At 41.3% G+C, this 18,984-nt stretch overlaps 1 protein-coding gene and 1 long non-coding RNA gene across 2 annotated transcripts in view; one reads left to right on the top strand and one right to left on the bottom strand.

Annotated features, from left to right (window-relative positions):
• Nucleotides 1-12,077, top strand: part of LOC145424283 (uncharacterized) — a 34,356-nt gene extending 22,279 nt beyond the window's left edge. The window contains exons 2-3 of the long non-coding RNA XR_013905307.1: nt 10,585-10,682; nt 11,466-12,077. This is a non-coding gene — a long non-coding RNA (uncharacterized LOC145424283). The remainder of the gene's footprint in view (nt 1-10,584; nt 10,683-11,465) is intronic.
• On the bottom strand, nt 1,022-9,513 carry lig4 (ligase IV, DNA, ATP-dependent). Its single transcript, XM_026159399.2, is given in 4 exon segments — nt 1,022-3,506; nt 4,600-6,079; nt 6,082-6,657; nt 9,379-9,513. Coding segments are annotated over 3 exon segments (2,718 nt in total). The 5' UTR covers nt 6,650-6,657; nt 9,379-9,513; the 3' UTR covers nt 1,022-2,836.
• Nucleotides 12,078-18,984: the final 6,907 nt, after the last annotated feature.

Raw genomic sequence — 18,984 nt, 5'->3', positions numbered from 1 at the left:
CCAACCCGAGCTTGATTTACTGCCGTGTTTGGCTGTTACTTTCACTGAGGGCAGGCCGTACTAATTGCAGACTCATACAAACCCTCCCTGCAGCCGTGAACCTCTGTTTGGTCTTATTACTAGCTCATTAACTTCCCCTGAGTGCGTGCAGTACTGGTGGTCCAGGAGTTGCTTCCAAACCATTTGTCTTCTGCTTCTGTCCTGGGTGCTGCTGCTGGTAGCAGCTCTCCAAAAGCTGCAGCCAGCCTAATGAGAGCATTTATCCCATTAGGGACATCATATTTCAGCAATGCTGGATTTACAGCAGATGTTTGCATCTCCAGATCGTCGGGACTGATAATCTGCTCCTGTGAGTCCTTTTAGGGGACCAACGGCAGCACTTTGTACTCACAAAACTGCACAAGGAAAAAGAGCTGGTTGAGTACCTCTAATTAAAGCCTGTCACTCAAACGCTCACTCAGCATCACCTGGAAATAGTGCAGAGTGGGCGTTGGGTTACAGAGTGCACATTGAAGTACATAATATTTTTTTAACTACTAATGAAGACAGTTTTTATCTCTTATTTTGACAAATTTGGCAGAAGACTGCTGAAAAACATGCCTTAATCTTTATCAATATCTTAAGCATAGAATTTTAATCGCAAAACTATGCAACAACTCTACAGGGAATCTAACAACGTGTTAACAACAGGCCATTATTCACAGTATATGATTAGGAAGAGGTGTCTCATCACTTATACTTTAAAAATGTATTCATGCGGCATTTACACATAACAAAGCCCAGGGCGCCACAGGCAGCTGCCTGCACCTTAGAGATGATGCTAATGAAGGTTAGAACATATCAAAGACTCCCAAGACTCATCAGTGACATTTTTGAAGGCAGGAAAACATGGCCACATCTTTGTTGGAGGGCCTTGAGCTGAGCCAATTTTAACGTACCCCCCGTGTGGTCCCTTGTTGAAGAGCTGAGGCAAAGGCCATCGCTTCACACAGATGTTGTCTTTAAGAAAATTATTAACAAATTGTATTTCAAACCCCTTCAGGATTATTTATTAGAGTCGTACTTCATACATAATGACACAAGAGCACAAAAAACAGGAACAGTTCAAGACATTTTTCTTACATTAAAGGACACCACGTGAAATTGTCTTCACTTGTCATGAACACGCAACGACCTCCAGGGTGAAAATTGAAGGCCATGTGAAAGTGCCAAAAACTACAGTTCCTCTAAAGCCACGTGGCACTTGTTCCAAAAGCAAATCAATCCCAAAGATGAATATAGCTGCTGTGATGCCTCAACATTAGCATCTGGCTATCACTTTTGTGGAGCCAGAAGTTACTGTACTTGGACAAAAGGAAGACGTTTTTAGCTAATGGTAGCAGGCTGTATTCACAAACACACAAGTAGCAGGCTAATAAAACCGAAGCACAAACTTTGATAGTTTGCACCACAGAGCAGGTTGTATTACCTGTCACATCTTTCTATTACAAAGGGCACAGACAGTAACACGCAAACACAAGTCCAATTAATGAAAGTGAGACGGTAGCAGATGGCTTGTATCTGGACACCTCTAATTCAAGTATCCAAATGAATTGATTATATTAAATTTATATAAAATTTTTCTACTAGGATGTGGTAATTCTGTAAAGTTGGGCATTTTAACATGGGCGTCAGTGTGGACTTTTGGAGCCAGCATCAAATGGCCATTAGAGGAACTGTAGTTTTCGGCATTTTCACTCCAGCTTAATCTTTAAACCCTGGATGTTGCCTCTTGGTAACTCGCCATAAACTTCAAATCTAAAATTTATAACTCTACATTATTAAAAATCATGCTTTCAGCCTGGTGCACAAAGTGTTTGGGTCTCTATGGATACTCTTTCCCTCTATGACAACTGAACAGGAGGTAAATGTTTCAGTAACTCACCAGCCATATGGGTAAGACGTGACACATATAGCTATCGCCAAAAACTTCATTCATGTATGTAACTGAAAGAATCCTGCTGCTGGTTCCTTTTGGAGCAATATTATTATCTGGAAAATAATGTGGCTTGCTGTGAACTTTAGATACCAATGAGTAAAAATCGCAGTGGCCATGCACATCTTTCATTTACAGTCTATGATCATGTTGAGTGTCTTCTTAGGCTCTGGAGGGAAAGCTCCAAACGTAACTGGCTGAACAACCTCAGATTTGATGTTTTCCCAATGGGTTTGGAGAAAATGGATATTTAGAGGCTAAGGTCGATCAAATCAAATACACTGTGGAATCATGGGAAACACGAGTCAGTTTTTCCAGGTTCAATTTGAACCATTATTTTCTTAATCTCTCTCTCACAAGTCCGTCAGCTTAGCTAAAGTGAAACATGAAACCACTGGAGCGCCCCTTCACAATGGACAGATTATTATGGCAGAGCATTCCCTTGCTGCTGCTCTCTAATGTGGATCATTCACCGAAATTACTGTCAGAATTAAACCTTCCATTTCTGGTTAATTGGCAAGTCTCCTTTCTGCTGCAGAAACAGTTTTAATAACTGCTTGGCTAAAAATCTGAAAGAAGGAAGGACCGACCCCCATCCCCATTCTCCCAAAAAGCATCTGAACCCTTCATAATGATTCTGAGTTTGGAAATTGAAAAACCAGTCAGCAGCCTATTCATTTAAAATTAATAATAAGCTGTCTCGTTAAGAACACAAAAGACAAAACTCACAGAAACTGAAAACCCTGAGAATTAGTGTCGTTGGAGTTTTCATGCTGTAGATTTTATTAAAGAGTTTATTCCTAATCGTATTAGGAACAAATTAAAAATGCTGAGTGTCCATTTAAATGTACTAGAGCCTCTTCAAGCCAGATATTCAGTGTCATTCATCACATGCCCTGCTTTGATTGAATCAGTCACCCATGTCTCTTTTACTATCTTAAACTTCCTCCTAAAGCAGCGCCTCAGAGTTCTCAAATCCAGAAGTCTTGTTGCCTCTGCAATAATAACATGTGAAACGCCTTCCTCCAGCTCTTCCACCACTTTTCCTCCATGGTAACGAAACTCCAATGCCCTGGTGTCCAGGCAGGTGGCAGGTATGGCACTTTTAGGGTCTCCTATGTCAGCAAATCTGTCCATATATGCTGTGAACGGTCTGAACATGCTGGTTGGAAGGTCATCCCAGCCGTAGCGTCCCTCCACCTGCGTGACATTCACCTCGTTTGCTGCGTCTGCGCTGCTGATCCTGTTGAACACTTCCCGCAGCTGCTGCTCGTCTGTGTCAACAAAGTAGCTGTCACCATAGTTGTCGTACTCCTTGGCAAAGTGCTCCCTGGTGGAAGGCGACATGTGGATCATGTGGCGGGGTTGCCATGGAACCACCTCCTTCTGGTCCAGGCACTCCAGCAGCCAGGTGGCCCAAACTATGTCATGCTGGTTGGATGAAATCAGGTTCTTCACGCGCATGTTCTCCACACCGGCAACCACGCAGTAGGTGTCTCGTCCAGGGTTCTGAACTACAAAACCTCCACACCTAAAGTGGGAATTACATAAAAAATTATTAATTATTAGACAGTCATAACCACCACCTGAAGTTTCTTCCTGTTAAAAAGGAGTTTTTCCTTACCAGTTTTACCAATCGCTTGCTCACAAGGGGTCGTCGGGGTTCTCACTATTCTCTGTATTTTAGGGTCTTTGGCTTCCAAATGAACCCTTTCATGCATGAATTATGACAACCTCAATCAGGATTTTTTTCTTGAGTATTTTTATTCATCTTTAGGCATGAAAAAAAGAGTGACCCCTATGCGTGAAAGGGTTAAAGTGCCTTGAGGTGATTATTGTTGTGATATAGCGCTATATAAAGAGAACATTTGAGACTTTCCTCCAACAGCTGGATAGACTCCAACTCTTGGAATCCAGTGGATAATGAAAGTCCTTGTCCTGTTGTTGCCTCTCTAACCAAACTTAAAACACATGGAAAGCTAGTGCTGCTATGCTATAGCTTACCATGGCTGTAGAGCAGAACAAATGATATTGTTTCCAGCTATAGTCCAAGATAGTCGAATTGGAGTCATCTAACTGGTTGAGAACCTTTTGGAATTACAATTCATTTAAGAAAGCGAGGAAGTGCCTCCTGAATGCCAGTGCCACTTGCACCGCCACAGTTCTACTTATCCAGATGTTGTTTACTCAAACATAAACACAGAAAAAGTGATCATAATAACAAAAGTTGAAACAGATGTTCCCTGTTTCTTCACAGGGCTTGGCTAACACACCATTAAAGTCCCTACTGTTAGCTAAAGCAGTAAAGCTGTATCTCTGCCAGGGCTGTCACATGTTTACATTTATTAAAAGTTTATCCATTTACATTTTCTTACAATGTGTCTTCATCCTGTAGACACATTATAAAATGTATTTATTAACAACTTTATTAAAGTGAGAACTCAGCCACGATATCAGCCCTTTACTTTAAGATAGAATTGACTTAATCATAAAAATTTCATTAAAATACTAAATACGTAAGAAAAATGTTGTCTGCCCAAAATTTCTAATTCAGTCATATTTTTTTCTTTAACTAAAATACCAAACTAACATTTACTTTACTAGAAAAAAATAACTTCTGTTACCTGGCCACACCCTTTTCCAGTTCAGACTTGGGATGATCTTCGGTGCCATTCAGGATGCAGAACTCCACGTCCTCAAACATATCTGTTTCCTTGGTCACCCCGGAAAGGTCCTGGGGCTTAAATTGGTCAATGACGCCGATCACTTTCTTGGGTTTGACTGGGAGCTTGCGCTTCTTCTTTTGCGGTTCATCGTTGTCAATGTGAAGGTGCCGAGAGGCAAGTTTCCCAGACGCCTTGCTGCGGAACTGATCCAGCTCTGCCAGTGTCATGCACTGGTACCATTCTTTGTCATCTCGAATCTTCTCAATCCTGGGGAAGCGCAGAGTACAGTTGGTTTTATACATGTCGCTTCCGACTATCTCAGCCGCTTTAACCTGGATGATAACGGAGTTGCAGGGTTCAATGTAGACTTCCGGTTTCTCTGTTCCACACAGGATGGATGCTGGTGGGTTGTTTTTCCGGTAGACCTTCCAGTGTTTGGTGAGCTTTAAACCAAGGTCATACAATTCTTTCATGGTGTAGCCGGAGCCAATGCGGCAAAGGGTATGGAAAACTGAAGGTTTCTCGCCAGGCTCTGGAGCTTCGGCCACAGCACATAAGAAATGGGACATCATGCCACCCCTTCTCCCTTTTCCCCAGTAGCCACCAACAATCAGCAGGTCAAGCTCATCCATCAAGCCATCCACATATTCTGGTTTTATCTTCAGCCAGCCTTCCCCTCGCTTGTCAGGTTTGTAGATGGATAAAGGATCCTTCACCATGATCCCCTCTTCTCTGCTGTCAATAGCATCGTTAAGAGCATTCACCACCTCCTGCATGGTTCTGGCTTCAGCCTTTGGCACCAGATGCAGCCTTCCCTTGGCTGGAGTGAAAACTGTCTGAAGAATCTCATGTCGCTTCTTGAGAGTTTCTTTGCCTAACTTCTGATCATTTATTAAAAGCACGTCAAACACACAGAAGCATGTCTGCAACTCTGAGTCATCCATCAGCCTCTTGATGTCAAATTTGCTCCCTTTCTGCATGAAGGTGTCTGCTGCCGGGTTGTATGCCATCATCTCACCATCAAGAATGCAGTTCACCACATTGCTTTTAAAAACATTGTGGATATAAGGCGTCAGTGATCCTTCCAACGGGGATCCTCCAAACTGCTGCGTGTACTCAAAAGCATTTCGGCTGAAGTACTTGTACACATCCCCATCTTTGTGCAGCTGAATGCGCTCTCCATCCAGCTTTGTCTCAATGTAAAAAGTGCTGTTTCCCATCTGTTTCTCCACGTTGCGGATGTTAGCCACAGCTGCCAGCATAGGTTTGAAAGCAGAAAAAAGTCCAATAGAGACTTCACTTAAGGACACGGCTGGATTGTGTAACTGCTGGCACACCTTGTTCAAGTCTGTGTTGACGTTGTAGAGCTCAGCAGCATCTGGGTGGAAAACTTGGAGAACGGTTTCTTTGCTGATCCCGAGCTTCATGTCCTTCAGAGCCACTTTTGCTCAAGAGCTGAGCTCTGGGTGATGAGGTGCAGCAGACTCTTTTTGACAAGATCTTTCTGCTTGGTGGCATTGCTGGTGGCTACTGAATCCAGGAAGTCGTTGACCTCTTTAATACTGAGATTTCCTTGGCTGGTGCATCGTTTCTTCAGCACAAAATACGCCATGCCAGCAAAGTCTCCAGCTTCTCCTTGGGACGTGGTCGGTGCACGGTAATTCAACAGCTTATTAGCCTCAGGGCCATTCTTTGGGAGGCCTAATACATCAATGTAGAGTTTAGCCAGCATGCTCTCTTTGATGCCATATGCCACTCGCTCTCGTTCAAAAGGCGGGACTATGAGGCGCATGGCAGGATAGAAAGAGTCTGTAGTTTTGGAGTTGTCTTTGTGGAGGGCAGAATGAAATTCCCGCCATTTCTCAACGAAGTACCCAAGGATCTTGGATTTCTCTGGACGGAGTTTGGACTTTTGAATTTTTTCTAATGTGGTACACAAGTGAAGGAAAGGAACCTGAGAAGCAACAGATAACTGACTGGAAGCATCAGTTTTGGAAGTGCTGTCCATGGTGAAATCTGTAAGACCAGTTAAAAGAAAGAAAAAGTCTGCTCAGTTTAGCCCTTCTTTGAATTCCTCTATTTACCAGCATTTAACAAATTAAATGAGTCATTTGAGAAATTAGTTATTCAACAACAACAACAAAAAGAAACAGATTCTTTTAATAATACAACTTTAAAAGAGGGAATTAAATCTGGTACCACATGTGAGGACTTAATGCTTTCCCCATTTTGTGTGAAGCTGAATATATATTTTTAGACATTCAGACAAAACAAGATGAAGCCAAGACTTGACATGCTCAGGAGCGCAACAATCCAGTATCTAGACTAGATGTTGACAAGTCCAACACACACACACACACACACACACACACACACACACACACACACACACACACACACACACACACACACACACACACACACACACACACACACAAAACAAAAAACAAAAAAAAACACTGAATGTCAGTGATAATGAGCCAAACTGTTCCATTTCATCCTGTGGTATTCCATGTTTACTACACCACTCGTCATTAAAGTAAATAATCAAAAGTTAAAAGATCTTTTGCACTTGCTATGATAACATGTTTAGACTTGATAGCATCACAGAATTCTTGGCTGCACATCCATGATGGGACTGATGACTATGAAGGCAATTTGAGTAGTTGGAGATGATGCATTCAGCATTCAGAAGATTGATACATTGTGGTCATTAAGGGATGGACATGGTCAGTGATAACACTCAGATAAGCTGTGGAGTTTAAACAATGGGGCCTAAAGTGGGCCATGAAAATATCCCCTACATTATTACACCATCAGCACCAGCTTGAACCACTGGTACAAGGCAGGATGAATTCATGGCCTCACCAAATTCTAACCCTACCATGCTTGGTTTCAATTCCAGCAGGTCACCTTGACCATGCGTGCATGCCTAAATGCACTTGCTACCATGTGATAAAAAAATGATTGCACATCTTCTCATCACAGTGAGAAATAGTATGTTAATGTGATAGCGGTATTAACTGGTACTTGAAATCATCAAATATATAAAGCCAAGGTATAAGTTGGAATAAAGCATGACTATAAAAGCGCAATACATTGCTGAAATAAAAGCAACACATTTGTAATAATAATGATAATAATATTACTGCTAATAATAATAATAATTTGTTCTCTCTCACTTTCAATAGAACAACTTGTTTTTAACAACTTGTTTTTTGTAGTTTTTTTTTTTAGCTCAACTACAAAATAAAACTTAATTCAGAAATAAGCAATCAACTTAAACCACTGCTAAATACTTGTGGGTAAAAATAAATTTTAAAATGACTTAACTGCTACTGTAAGTTTACAGGTGCACAATCGCTGATTATTTGTCTGTGAAGGTTCTCAGTCATCCAGGTCATCGTAGTCAAAGGAGCTTGCAAAGAAAAGCGTCTGGACTTCTTTAAGTTACTTGAAGACGTTTCACCTCTCATCCGAGAAGCTTCTTCAGTTCTAAGGTCAAATGGTGGAGAGTCCCAGATATAAACCTAGTGGGAGTATCCCCCCACAGAGGGACAAAAGGACCCCCTGATGATCCTCTAATCGCCTGAGCCAAGGTGTGAAACTGGGTGTGGGTCCCAATCAACCAGAGTTTCGGGTGTGTTCATTGTGAAACCTGGCCCCACCTTATCATGCGAATTCCTGAGGTCAGATGGCCCAGGATGTGAGTGGGCGTTAAGGCGTCTGGGAAGGGATCTCAAAACTGGATTATAGATGGCAGAGAGTTGGTGTCGTAAACCACCGCCTCTGTTCAAAGATGGTCGCTCACAGTGGACATAGATGGCTTCTTTCACTCCTCTTTCAAACCATCTGTCCTCTTTGTCCAAAATGTGAACATTGGCATCCTCGAAAGAGTGTCCTTTATCCTTAAGATGCAGATGGACTGCTGAGTCTTGTCCTGTGGAGGTGGCCAAACAGCCACTTCACAAGCGCATGGCACAACACAGAAGAGCCACCTCCACAGGACAAGACTCAGCTGTCCATCTGCATCTTAAGGATAAAGGACACTCTTTCAAGGATGCCAATGTTCACATTTTGGACACAGAGGACAGATGGTTTGTGGGGGGATACTCCCACTAGGTTTATATCTGGGACTCTCCACCATTTGACCTTAGAACTGAAGAAGCTTCTCGGATGAGAGGTGAAACGTCTTCAAGTAACTTAAAGAAGTCCAGACGCTTTTCTTTGCAAGCTCCTTTGACAATCGCTGATTATTGTTCCACACAGATCAAACATGCTCTGACATGTCTCACACTGACTATAAACTCGTTAAGCAGCAGACACTCCTACAGAACCGGAAAACTGTCTTTACCTACCTACCTTGTAAGTATTGAGTTAATAATAGCTATATATACTGAGAACTTGATGTCTGGTACAATAAAGAAAAGCCTTTTAAAGTGTTTGAAAAAAGAAGCAATTCCGCTTACGTTTCAAAATAAAAGTACTGTTGTCGTTTCACATTTGTGTTCGTCGGGGCATGTCTGCTCACAATGAGTTCAAGACCCTTAGTGACAAAAGCTAAAACAGATATGAGTCATTTTGTGTTTTAATTATCTGAGTGAAATATTCCGTTCACACAAAGCAAAACGTGAACTAAGCGCATCAAACACTCTGCTAAAGTAATGCCGGTTCCGTTTGAGAGAGTAATGACACATATTAGCAAAAATAGTGAAAAATAAAAGGTTAAAGATTTACCGTGTTTGCTTATATCCTCAAAAACGGCAGTAAAAGACTGATTTTTCTCACCACAAATACATGTTTACGCTTCCTCAAACTTTAGGTGGGGAGCTTCAAGGAAACCCTTCCCATAGAAACCGAAATGGAAACTTGGTTCCTAGAGACAATGTTTCCTTCCTTTGAAAGAATTATGAAAAATAATTACAAATTTTCTAAAAACCCACAGGTTTAGCATTCAAACAGGACAGGAAGCGCATCAAAGGTTTGTTCTCTTGGTAGTGCAAGCAACTGAGAGACGTGAATTATTTCTGAAAACGTGAAACGCCATGTCATTAATAAGACGTATTCATTCATCAAACCGGCTTTTGTCGAAAAGTGTCTCCGTCCTGTATTTAAAGTCACTGCTGTTCAGACACTGTATTCATGGGGTGAGTCATTGGGTGAAAAGCTGTGTTTGTGCAACGCGTGAAAAACAGAGGTCAGAACAGAAGGGGTAGTCCTCCTGGCTTTTATTTGGATTGGTAATCATTTCTACTCTTTATCTTTGTTTTGATTCTTTATTGTGCTTTGTTTTCTAATGTATGTATGTATTTATTTGTTTTATTATTATTATTATTATTATTATTATTATTATTATTATTTGACCTGGTTTGTGGTTTTTCTTCACCGATAACTCTTCCTCAGTTCAGTTTTATTTTTTTATATTGGGCTCAGCGGTGATTTGTTTCTTGTTTGTGATTGCAGATTAACGTCTGCTTTAAAAACACAAGCAAAAAATATGGTTTTTGTCCTTTCTTTTAATGCTCAACAAATTTGGCTAAAGAGACAAAGGATATAGTAGCATATGATGTTGTATTGTAAAAATAAAATAAAATAAAGCCAAAATCATTTTTCTATATTTGAACAGCAGGTTTTGGTTAAATCCAGTGAATGCACCATATATACCACACAGGATAACCCTTCCTCCATTGCAATTAAAGATTAAAATAAATTAAAGGATCTTTGTGTGACTCATTTGATCAAGAGGTTGGTTTAAACCTTAAACACATGTTTCAGTATTAGGAATGCTTTTTTCATAACTACAGGACTGCTTATAACATTTGTTGCTATCTTAGTTAATGTGATTATCAAACTGTGGACATGTTCTTATTTTTATTTGACATAAACATCTTCTCCTTTAAATTTCCCTCGATATCATTTTCTTTTTCCTGTATTCACCAGCAGAGGGCAGAAATGAAACGCTGCAGTGCTGATGGAGGTACAGGTGGAGGTTGTTTACTACTCTGATCTTGGGGCAGCTGAGTCCGAAGCAAAAGTAAAAGGTAATTATGCATTCATACTTACTGGTAACCATGAGGCCATTCTCCTCACTATAGAGTTTGTGTAATCACTGACCAGAGTCCACCGGAAGGAGGAATGTTTATGTTTTCTGATAATTTAATAGATTGTAACTACGTGCAGTGTTCTCAAGTTTCAGTTTACAGTATTTGGGATTTACCAGTGTTTACTCAGAGAGTGCAGTACTTTCCAGAGTCCCAGCTATATAAATAGAAAATAAATAAAAGCCCCTGGAAGCTTTCCAAGATAAATGGTGTTATTGTCTTTTTCCACTGTGCGGAATCTGTATGGTCTTATCTTTACCTGGCATGTCAGGTGTCACGTGCAGCACATGTAAGTGGGAGAAGTGTGATTCATTGTACTTTGATGGTTGTAGTGCAAACAATATCAGAACAAGGAAGCACTTTTAGCCCTACTGCAAAACTTTGCCAGGTATTAACAACAAAAAGTTGTTGATCAGTAATCTGCCGTGTTGAGGCCGTGTTCTGCAGAATTCTGCAAAAACTGAAAGCCTTGCCTCCTCTTTATTCTAAGCACCTCCTAACACAGACAGAATGTAGGGGTTAAATTATGACTGGGCTGGCTCTAAGAACACCGGGAGAACCATGTAGCGGTGCAGCATGCATGTGGAAACGACTCGCAGAACAATTTGAGCTGTAAACTTAGTAGACTAAGATTAGTTTTCTTTGTGTACACGCTGTGATCAGGTGACCTGCACTTCTGCTGCTGCTCTGAGATTTACTGCTCTTTGTGGATTTTCCCAACAGCATTCTGCAGTAAATAAGAAGATATAACATTAGCCAGAATGGCTGCTTCACAACCCCTATCCAGTGTAAAGCAAGAAAAGATGATACTAAAGAGCTTCATGATCTTAAATTCAACCTAACCCATAACCAGTTCCCGAATACCACAATTTGCCCTGCACCAGGTAGTTGCCCTCCAGCACTGTGAACTTTATTACAATACTCCAAACCCAGTTTTATTTATTATGATTCATTTAGCTGTAAATGACATTTCACAGTATAATATAACAAGAAGCACTCTGAGAATACAAACCTCCACCTCCAATTGTATTTTCTATATATTCATTTTGTTTTCCTTGTTGTTGTTGTTGTTGTTTTTACTTCAAAGGATTTTTACAGCTGTAAAAATGAGGTCATTGATCAAATGTGATGTGATATTTAAAATCGTTATGTGGTAGTTTCTATATGTCAACTATACACACCAAACTTGTAAGACCTTTTGTCAATTTTCAACTAAGAAATCATTAAATTGACCTTGAGGACCTTGATGGATGCAAGGGAAGTTTTAATGAATTGTCATAACCTCCCTGGTTATCATACACAGATTCACTGTCTGATTAAAAAGCCTAAACTTGAGTGCTCTGATTTTCCTGCCTTTCTCACATCTTTCTCCATCTGTAAATTCTGTCACACGTAAACATTTTGTTTAATTTACCCATTGTCCCCGGGACATACAAAAATATAGTCAGTCAGATTAGAAATCAACTCTCTGAAAAGTTGCATTTGACATGATATTAGCGACCACTGATTATTAATAAAGAGCATCAGCTAGATGATGAAATTGTGCCACTGCAGCTTTATTGACATCTGCTCACGTGAACACAAGAGAGAAACAAGAAGGTGTATGTGAGTCTGTATTTCCATGGCACCAGTCTGAAGGGATGCTGGGATCCAGCACATAAAAAATGACCAGATGTTATGATTATTAAACAGCCTGCTAGATTTAATTACTCATAAATGAAAGGTACAGCCCTGTTCTGGATCATTCCAGCCCACCGTAACCCCTGTATATACGAGATTCGTGTATTCTCTTCTCTGTTCTTTGTATGTCACAGACCTGATCATGATTTTGAAAAATGAACTAACATAAAACCCAGTGAAGGTGCAGGAATCAGCGTCCCCTCTTAACCACTTGAACTACAATGTGCTGAAACCATTAAAGATTACTATTAAAGATTTTCCATCCAGTATGTTGCATACTCCAGCTTCAGTGCATATAATATGATTTACAAATTCAACATTTGACAGTTCTGCCATGTCCATGTGTGAGGGATGCAAAGGGACAGCTCGACTGCTTTTTAGCCATCGGCTTTGTTTCCATTACAAACTTGTTTTGACACTTCATTAGCTGGTAGCTGGTGTGTTTCCAAGTACACGCCTGTTTCTTTTAAAGTAACGCGAAATCGTTCCAGTGGCATCTGGCTTCAAATCAAAACTATTTGAGGCATGTGCTGATGTGGAATCCAAAAAAACACAGGTCACATTCCACGCCCGTCCAGGCAGGGCACATTCTTTGAAAATAAACACAGATGCTCATTTCTCCAAAACCTGGGATCTGAGTCTGTTGGGCGTCCCTATTGGATGGAGCGGCTGAAGGCTTTTTGTGCAGTTTGATCTGTTATTAGAATGGCAGCTCTCCTCCAGCTTCAGAGGTGCTGTTCAGTCAATGACTCTAACTTCTGATCTGTGTGTGTGTGTGTGTGTGTGTGTGTGTGTGTCTCCCAAGCTTTACTTTAAAGAGCACAAATCAGCACAAAGAAAAATGACAAGTACTGATAATGTATAGGTGAGATTCTGTCATACTATGAATCTTAATAGAGAAAACGTATTCATAGACGTGAGACACATGCTCCATTAACACTTAAACAGTGACATTGAAGCTGTTTACAGCTGTTATAAAGTATTTATTAGATCAGCTTAAATAAATTGCCATGAAGCAAAAGGTCACCAACGATAAAAGCATTCAGGAATATCACAAGTGAGCTGTCACTGTGATCATTACCAGAGATGACAGCAGCATTTTTTTAAAAAGACAGAATATCTGATCTATTGGGAAAGATGAATTCAATTCTGCTTTATTTATATAGTGCCAAATGACAACAACAGTCGCCTATATTGTAAATATCTGTTTTATATGTAAAGACTCTGCAATGATTCAGAGAAAATCCCAACAATCCCCTACGACTATCCTCTGCAAGCAAGCGCGCTTGGTGACAGTGGGAAGGAAAAACTACCTTTTAACAGGAAGGAACCTCCAGCAGAGCCAGGCTCAGGGAGGGACGACCTTCTTCTGAGACCAACTGGTGGTGAGGGGAGGGAGACAGGACAAAAACAAACTGTGGACATCAGAGGTGTCTCACTTTTTACATGAACTCTCTGGCGATAACATTATGTTTAACTTTTTTAAAGATCAGTAGACGTCCTGTTCAAGAAGGTTCGGCAAGTTTATCTATTATAAGCTATACATGATACATTTAAAAAGACCATGAAAACAATAAAATACAAATTGGGCCACAAACCACTTTAAGGAAAAATGCCAAACAAAACATTTCAAGCACAGTCCAAATCTTGCATGTTATGAAACACTCAAATGAGTGCAGAGAAAATGCAGCTTAATCTGTTATTTGTCTGGTGTTTCCTCTAATTTAAGCACTGACATCAGCTCAGTAGGAGTGGACCACCTGTCTAGCAGGAGGACTTAATTTTGACCTGATAAATAAAAAAGACCCCGGCTCCACTTTCACTTCCTCAGCAACCCAAATTTGGTTTTGGTCATTGCTTCCTGTTGCCAGCAGGGGGCGAAGTGTGTCCACTCTCGAAAAGGCAGGCAGCTGTGAGCCAGAGTTGTTTACCTCTCTGCTGATGCTGCAGCAGCAATGGAGGACTGTGGCGTGTGTGTGTGTGTGTAGAGGGGGTCCTCTTGGAGTTATTATGTGCTCCAGGAGTGAAACCTCTGTGTTTTCAATCCGTACACAATGCAGGCAATGGAGGGAAAAGTGTGTGTGTGTGTGTGTGTGTGTCTCCCAAGCTTTACTTTAAAGAGCACAAATCAGCACAAAGAAAAATGACAAGTACTGATAATGTATAGGTGAGATTCTGTCATACTATGAATCTTAATAGAGAAAACGTATTCATAGACGTGAGACACATGCTCCATTAACACTTAAACAGTGACATTGAAGCTGTTTACAGCTGTTATAAAGTATTTATTAGATCAGCTTAAATAAATTGCCATGAAGCAAAAGGTCACCAACGATAAAAGCATTCAGGAATATCACAAGTGAGCTGTCACTGTGATCATTACCAGAGATGACAGCAGCATTTTTTTAAAAAGACAGAATATCTGATCTATTGGGAAAGATGAATTCAATTCTGCTTTATTTATATAGTGCCAAATGACAACAACAGTCGCCTATATTGTAAATATCTGTTTTATATGTAAAGACTCTGCAATGATTCAGAGAAAATCCCAACAATCCCCTACGACTATCCTCTGCAAGCAAGCGCGCTTGGTGACAGTGGGAAGGAAAAACTACCTTTTAACAGGAAGGAACCTCCAGCAGAGCCAGGCTCAGGGAGGGACGACCTTCTTCTGAGACCAACTGGTGGTGAGGGGAGGGAGACAGGACAAAAACAAACTGTGGACATCAGAGGTGTCTCACTTTTTACATGAACTCTCTGGCGATAACATTATGTTTAACTTTTTTAAAGATCAGTAGACGTCCTGTTCAAGAAGGTTCGGCAAGTTTATCTATTATAAGCTATACATGATACATTTAAAAAGACCATGAAAACAATAAAATACAAATTGGGCCACAAACCACTTTAAGGAAAAATGCCAAACAAAACATTTCAAGCACAGTCCAAATCTTGCATGTTATGAAACACTCAAATGAGTGCAGAGAAAATGCAGCTTAATCTGTTATTTGTCTGGTGTTTCCTCTAATTTAAGCACTGACATCAGCTCAGTAGGAGTGGACCACCTGTCTAGCAGGAGGACTTAATTTTGACCTGATAAATAAAAAAGACCCCGGCTCCACTTTCACTTCCTCAGCAACCCAAATTTGGTTTTGGTCATTGCTTCCTGTTGCCAGCAGGGGGCGAAGTGTGTCCACTCTCGAAAAGGCAGGCAGCTGTGAGCCAGAGTTGTTTACCTCTCTGCTGATGCTGCAGCAGCAATGGAGGACTGTGGCGTGTGTGTGTGTGTGTAGAGGGGGTCCTCTTGGAGTTATTATGTGCTCCAGGAGTGAAACCTCTGTGTTTTCAATCCGTACACAATGCAGGCAATGGAGGGAAAAGTGTGTGTGTGTGTGTGTGTGTGTGTGTGTGTGTGTGTGTGTGTGTGTGTGTGTGTGTGTGTGTTTACTGTATGTCTACATACAGTATGTGCATGCACCTGCGCTTATGTGCGTAGGGATGATGTATCGTGCAGGCTGCAGCATGAGACCCCCGCCGACCCTCCCGCAGCACACACACTCTGCAGTAAAGCGTCCGTCATGCTGACATGAAGCAGGCAAGGGGGTTACATAAGCCCTGCTGGATGTGCTGCTGCACTGCAACGAGAGGCGACCTACAAGACAGTAAACAACTGACGTCACTGCTTCCGTGGCATGCGTCAGCTCGCACTGAAGAGAGAGAGAGGGGGTGAGAAAAACGAGGAGGGGGGCTTGTGTTTATAGCGTGCTGGTGGGACTCGGTATCCTGGCATGGAGGCACAAGAGGAGGAGAGAGAGGGGGGCTGCAGAGAAATCACGCTGTTTGTGATTAAATGGTGCTTCCACTTTCAGAGTGAGCTGTTGGAGGAGTGTGGCTTCAGAGACAGTGGTAAACACTTCCTGGCCCATGCAAGGGGGAGGCAGGGGGCTGACACACTGAGAAATGGGTTTGCCAAAAAGCTTCACCCACTTTTTTTACACTCTGCTCAGGTATGAAGGGGTGGAGGGGATCCAGGTAAAGGATGGAGACAGAAATGGCAAGAAACAGAGAGGCAGTTTTAAAAGAGCTGCTAATTTTACATGTGACAATCTGCTAACTAGTCAAGAGGAGTGCTGCTCAGCCGTGAAAGCAGTTGTATAACATTTTCTGTCAGCCCGGAGGGAGCTTTTTATGGGCTGGGAAACTAACCCTAATGATGTCAGAGTGAAGTCATTAGAGTTTAGAGTAAATGCTGTGCTTAAATTCCAATATCCCTGTTGGTAACACTCACTCTGTGTACACCATGTACTTGTTTGTGTAGTATGAAAATCCAGTACAAGCTGTTCAATTCAAGGAAGCGATGTGTTTGCAGCATTTGGAATTGATTCTCCTGCTAGCTGTGGCTTTTCTTTAAACTAACATTTAAATCTCTGAACTCGGAGCACACGATGCAAAAATCTTCCACACTCAAGCACGGTGGAACGCAACACCTGAAATCCATCTTAGAAGACCATAAATTCAAGCGTGGCCGCTTAACCTGTCAGATCAGCACATCTAAATGCCAGCTGACATCAGCTGATATGCTTGTGTGCATCTGTTTGGCAAATATGTTGGCTGATTTAACCTGTCCCTGCTCTAATTTCATTCTACTGTTGTCTGTACAATAAAGCACCTGTTGTGAACTGGACTCTCTGAGTCCACATATTGAAACTTATAAGATACAAAAGGAGTCAAAAGAACCTCACGACTAAACTGCTGTTAAATCCTGATTCTTTGCTTAGAGCTTGAGCTTAAAATCCCTTACCTCTGGCATGGAAGCCTTCTATATATTCAATTAGCAAATATCATACAGGCCATGCTATTTAAGCTGCTTTGACCTACATCTGCAAGCCACTTTGGAACCAATTTCAACCCCAGCATCTTTGTGCTGTATCTGACTTAGACTAGTATTTATATTGCCTATGGATATAACAGTCTCCTTTTTGGCTGTAGTGGTCCTGACCGAACATATTAAACAGAAATGCTCGTTATAGATCTGAAGAGTATTCTCGTCCTGATGGTTCCTTCCCTTCTTCCACTAGATGCCAACCCCTGAGGGTAACAAGTGTACAAGTATAAGTTCCACACACTTTTTGGTAGTTTTCAGCATACTATCCTGGTACTGATAGTGTACTAAACATAGCCAGTGTAAAAGCAGTCAAAATACCCAAGATAACATAAACTAGGCTTATTTTGAATTGCGAATCAGGCAAAGCTACTATAGTAGAGTCCAGGAAATGAGCATAATAGGTGTCTTTTAAACCTACATTGTCAAACCTTACTGTTGATCCATCTCGAGTGCTCAGGGGAAACATTCCACAAACATTCTCCTGTAATTAATTACATTTAAGCATGTGACTTCATTGCAGCTTAACCACAACGCCTTTACCTGACTGCTCTTTTTTTTTCTATTACAGCCACAGTAATGTGGTTGCACAAGCTCAGTTTCAAAGATAAAAGTGAAAATAAGATAAAGTGGGTAGGTTTCCAAAGGCTGATAGATTGTTACTCTTTAGTCTTACCTCAAAATTCTTACGAATTTCTGTGCTGTTATATTTTATATATGGCAGGAATAGATATCCAAAAGTCACGTTCTAGTCCATTATCTGTGCTTACTTCATGTTTTTGGTGCTGCTGCATCACCTGAAATTCCTCAAATTCACTGTTGTTTACACTGTTGTTTGCACCGTTAAATGAAGCATGTTCTTGAAACCCCCGCGTCTAGTGCACCCGCTGTAAGCAGCAGCCCAAGGGCTCGGTCTGATATACATCACAGGGCTTACAAGCGTACGTGTTTTTCCGTACAGTATGTACCAACACGTACAAGTGCCTAATTTGTGTTCCCAGCAGTGGCTGTCTATACAGAGTGAGCAAAAAATAATCCACGCTTGCCAAAGCCACGTTTGATGTTGTGCCGCCGCCTCGAGACACAAATGAACTCCTCACCACATAATCTTACATAAATGTCAGGAGAGATGAGGACAGTGCGATCCTGTTTGTCAAAATTGCAGAGCACAGAATTTTGTGCGAGGCCTTTTTTCTCTCTTTTTTTTCAGCTGGCAAGGCGAGCCAGACAGAACCAAGAGATATTAGGATACATTAGACATCACTGTGATTCTGGAACTCTTTGATATCTGTCTGTCTTCCCTGTTTACTCCCCTTCATAACATGCTGTGTCATAACAGCACCTCCCCTCTCCCTCTCTCAGTTGTTATGAAATGCCATTCCTGTGAAATCCCTGACTGGACAGCAGGCTAACCTGTAACCTGTGATTATGTCATGTAGCATAATAGCATAGGGTTCAAGGGGTCAACACAGCAGCACAAACCAAGAGACAACAGCTAGTTCAGCCATAAAACAAGGCAGATGCACCCCTGGTAGCCAGGGTTAGATTATTAGAATGTGAGACTGTGAGACTTGTTTTTAGGAGCTAATTAAGTCATAGAAGTCATTCAACAACACTCGTCAGGTCCACTATCAGCACAGTAGACTTGTGTGAGTACATTAAAGGGAGGTGACGGGTTAATGC

The sequence above is a fragment of the Astatotilapia calliptera genome, chromosome 23 (assembly GCF_964374335.1).
Source record: "Astatotilapia calliptera chromosome 23, fAstCal68.1, whole genome shotgun sequence".
NCBI classification, from domain to species: domain Eukaryota; kingdom Metazoa; phylum Chordata; class Actinopteri; order Cichliformes; family Cichlidae; genus Astatotilapia; species Astatotilapia calliptera.
This window is presented reverse-complemented; position numbering and strand designations above follow the sequence as displayed.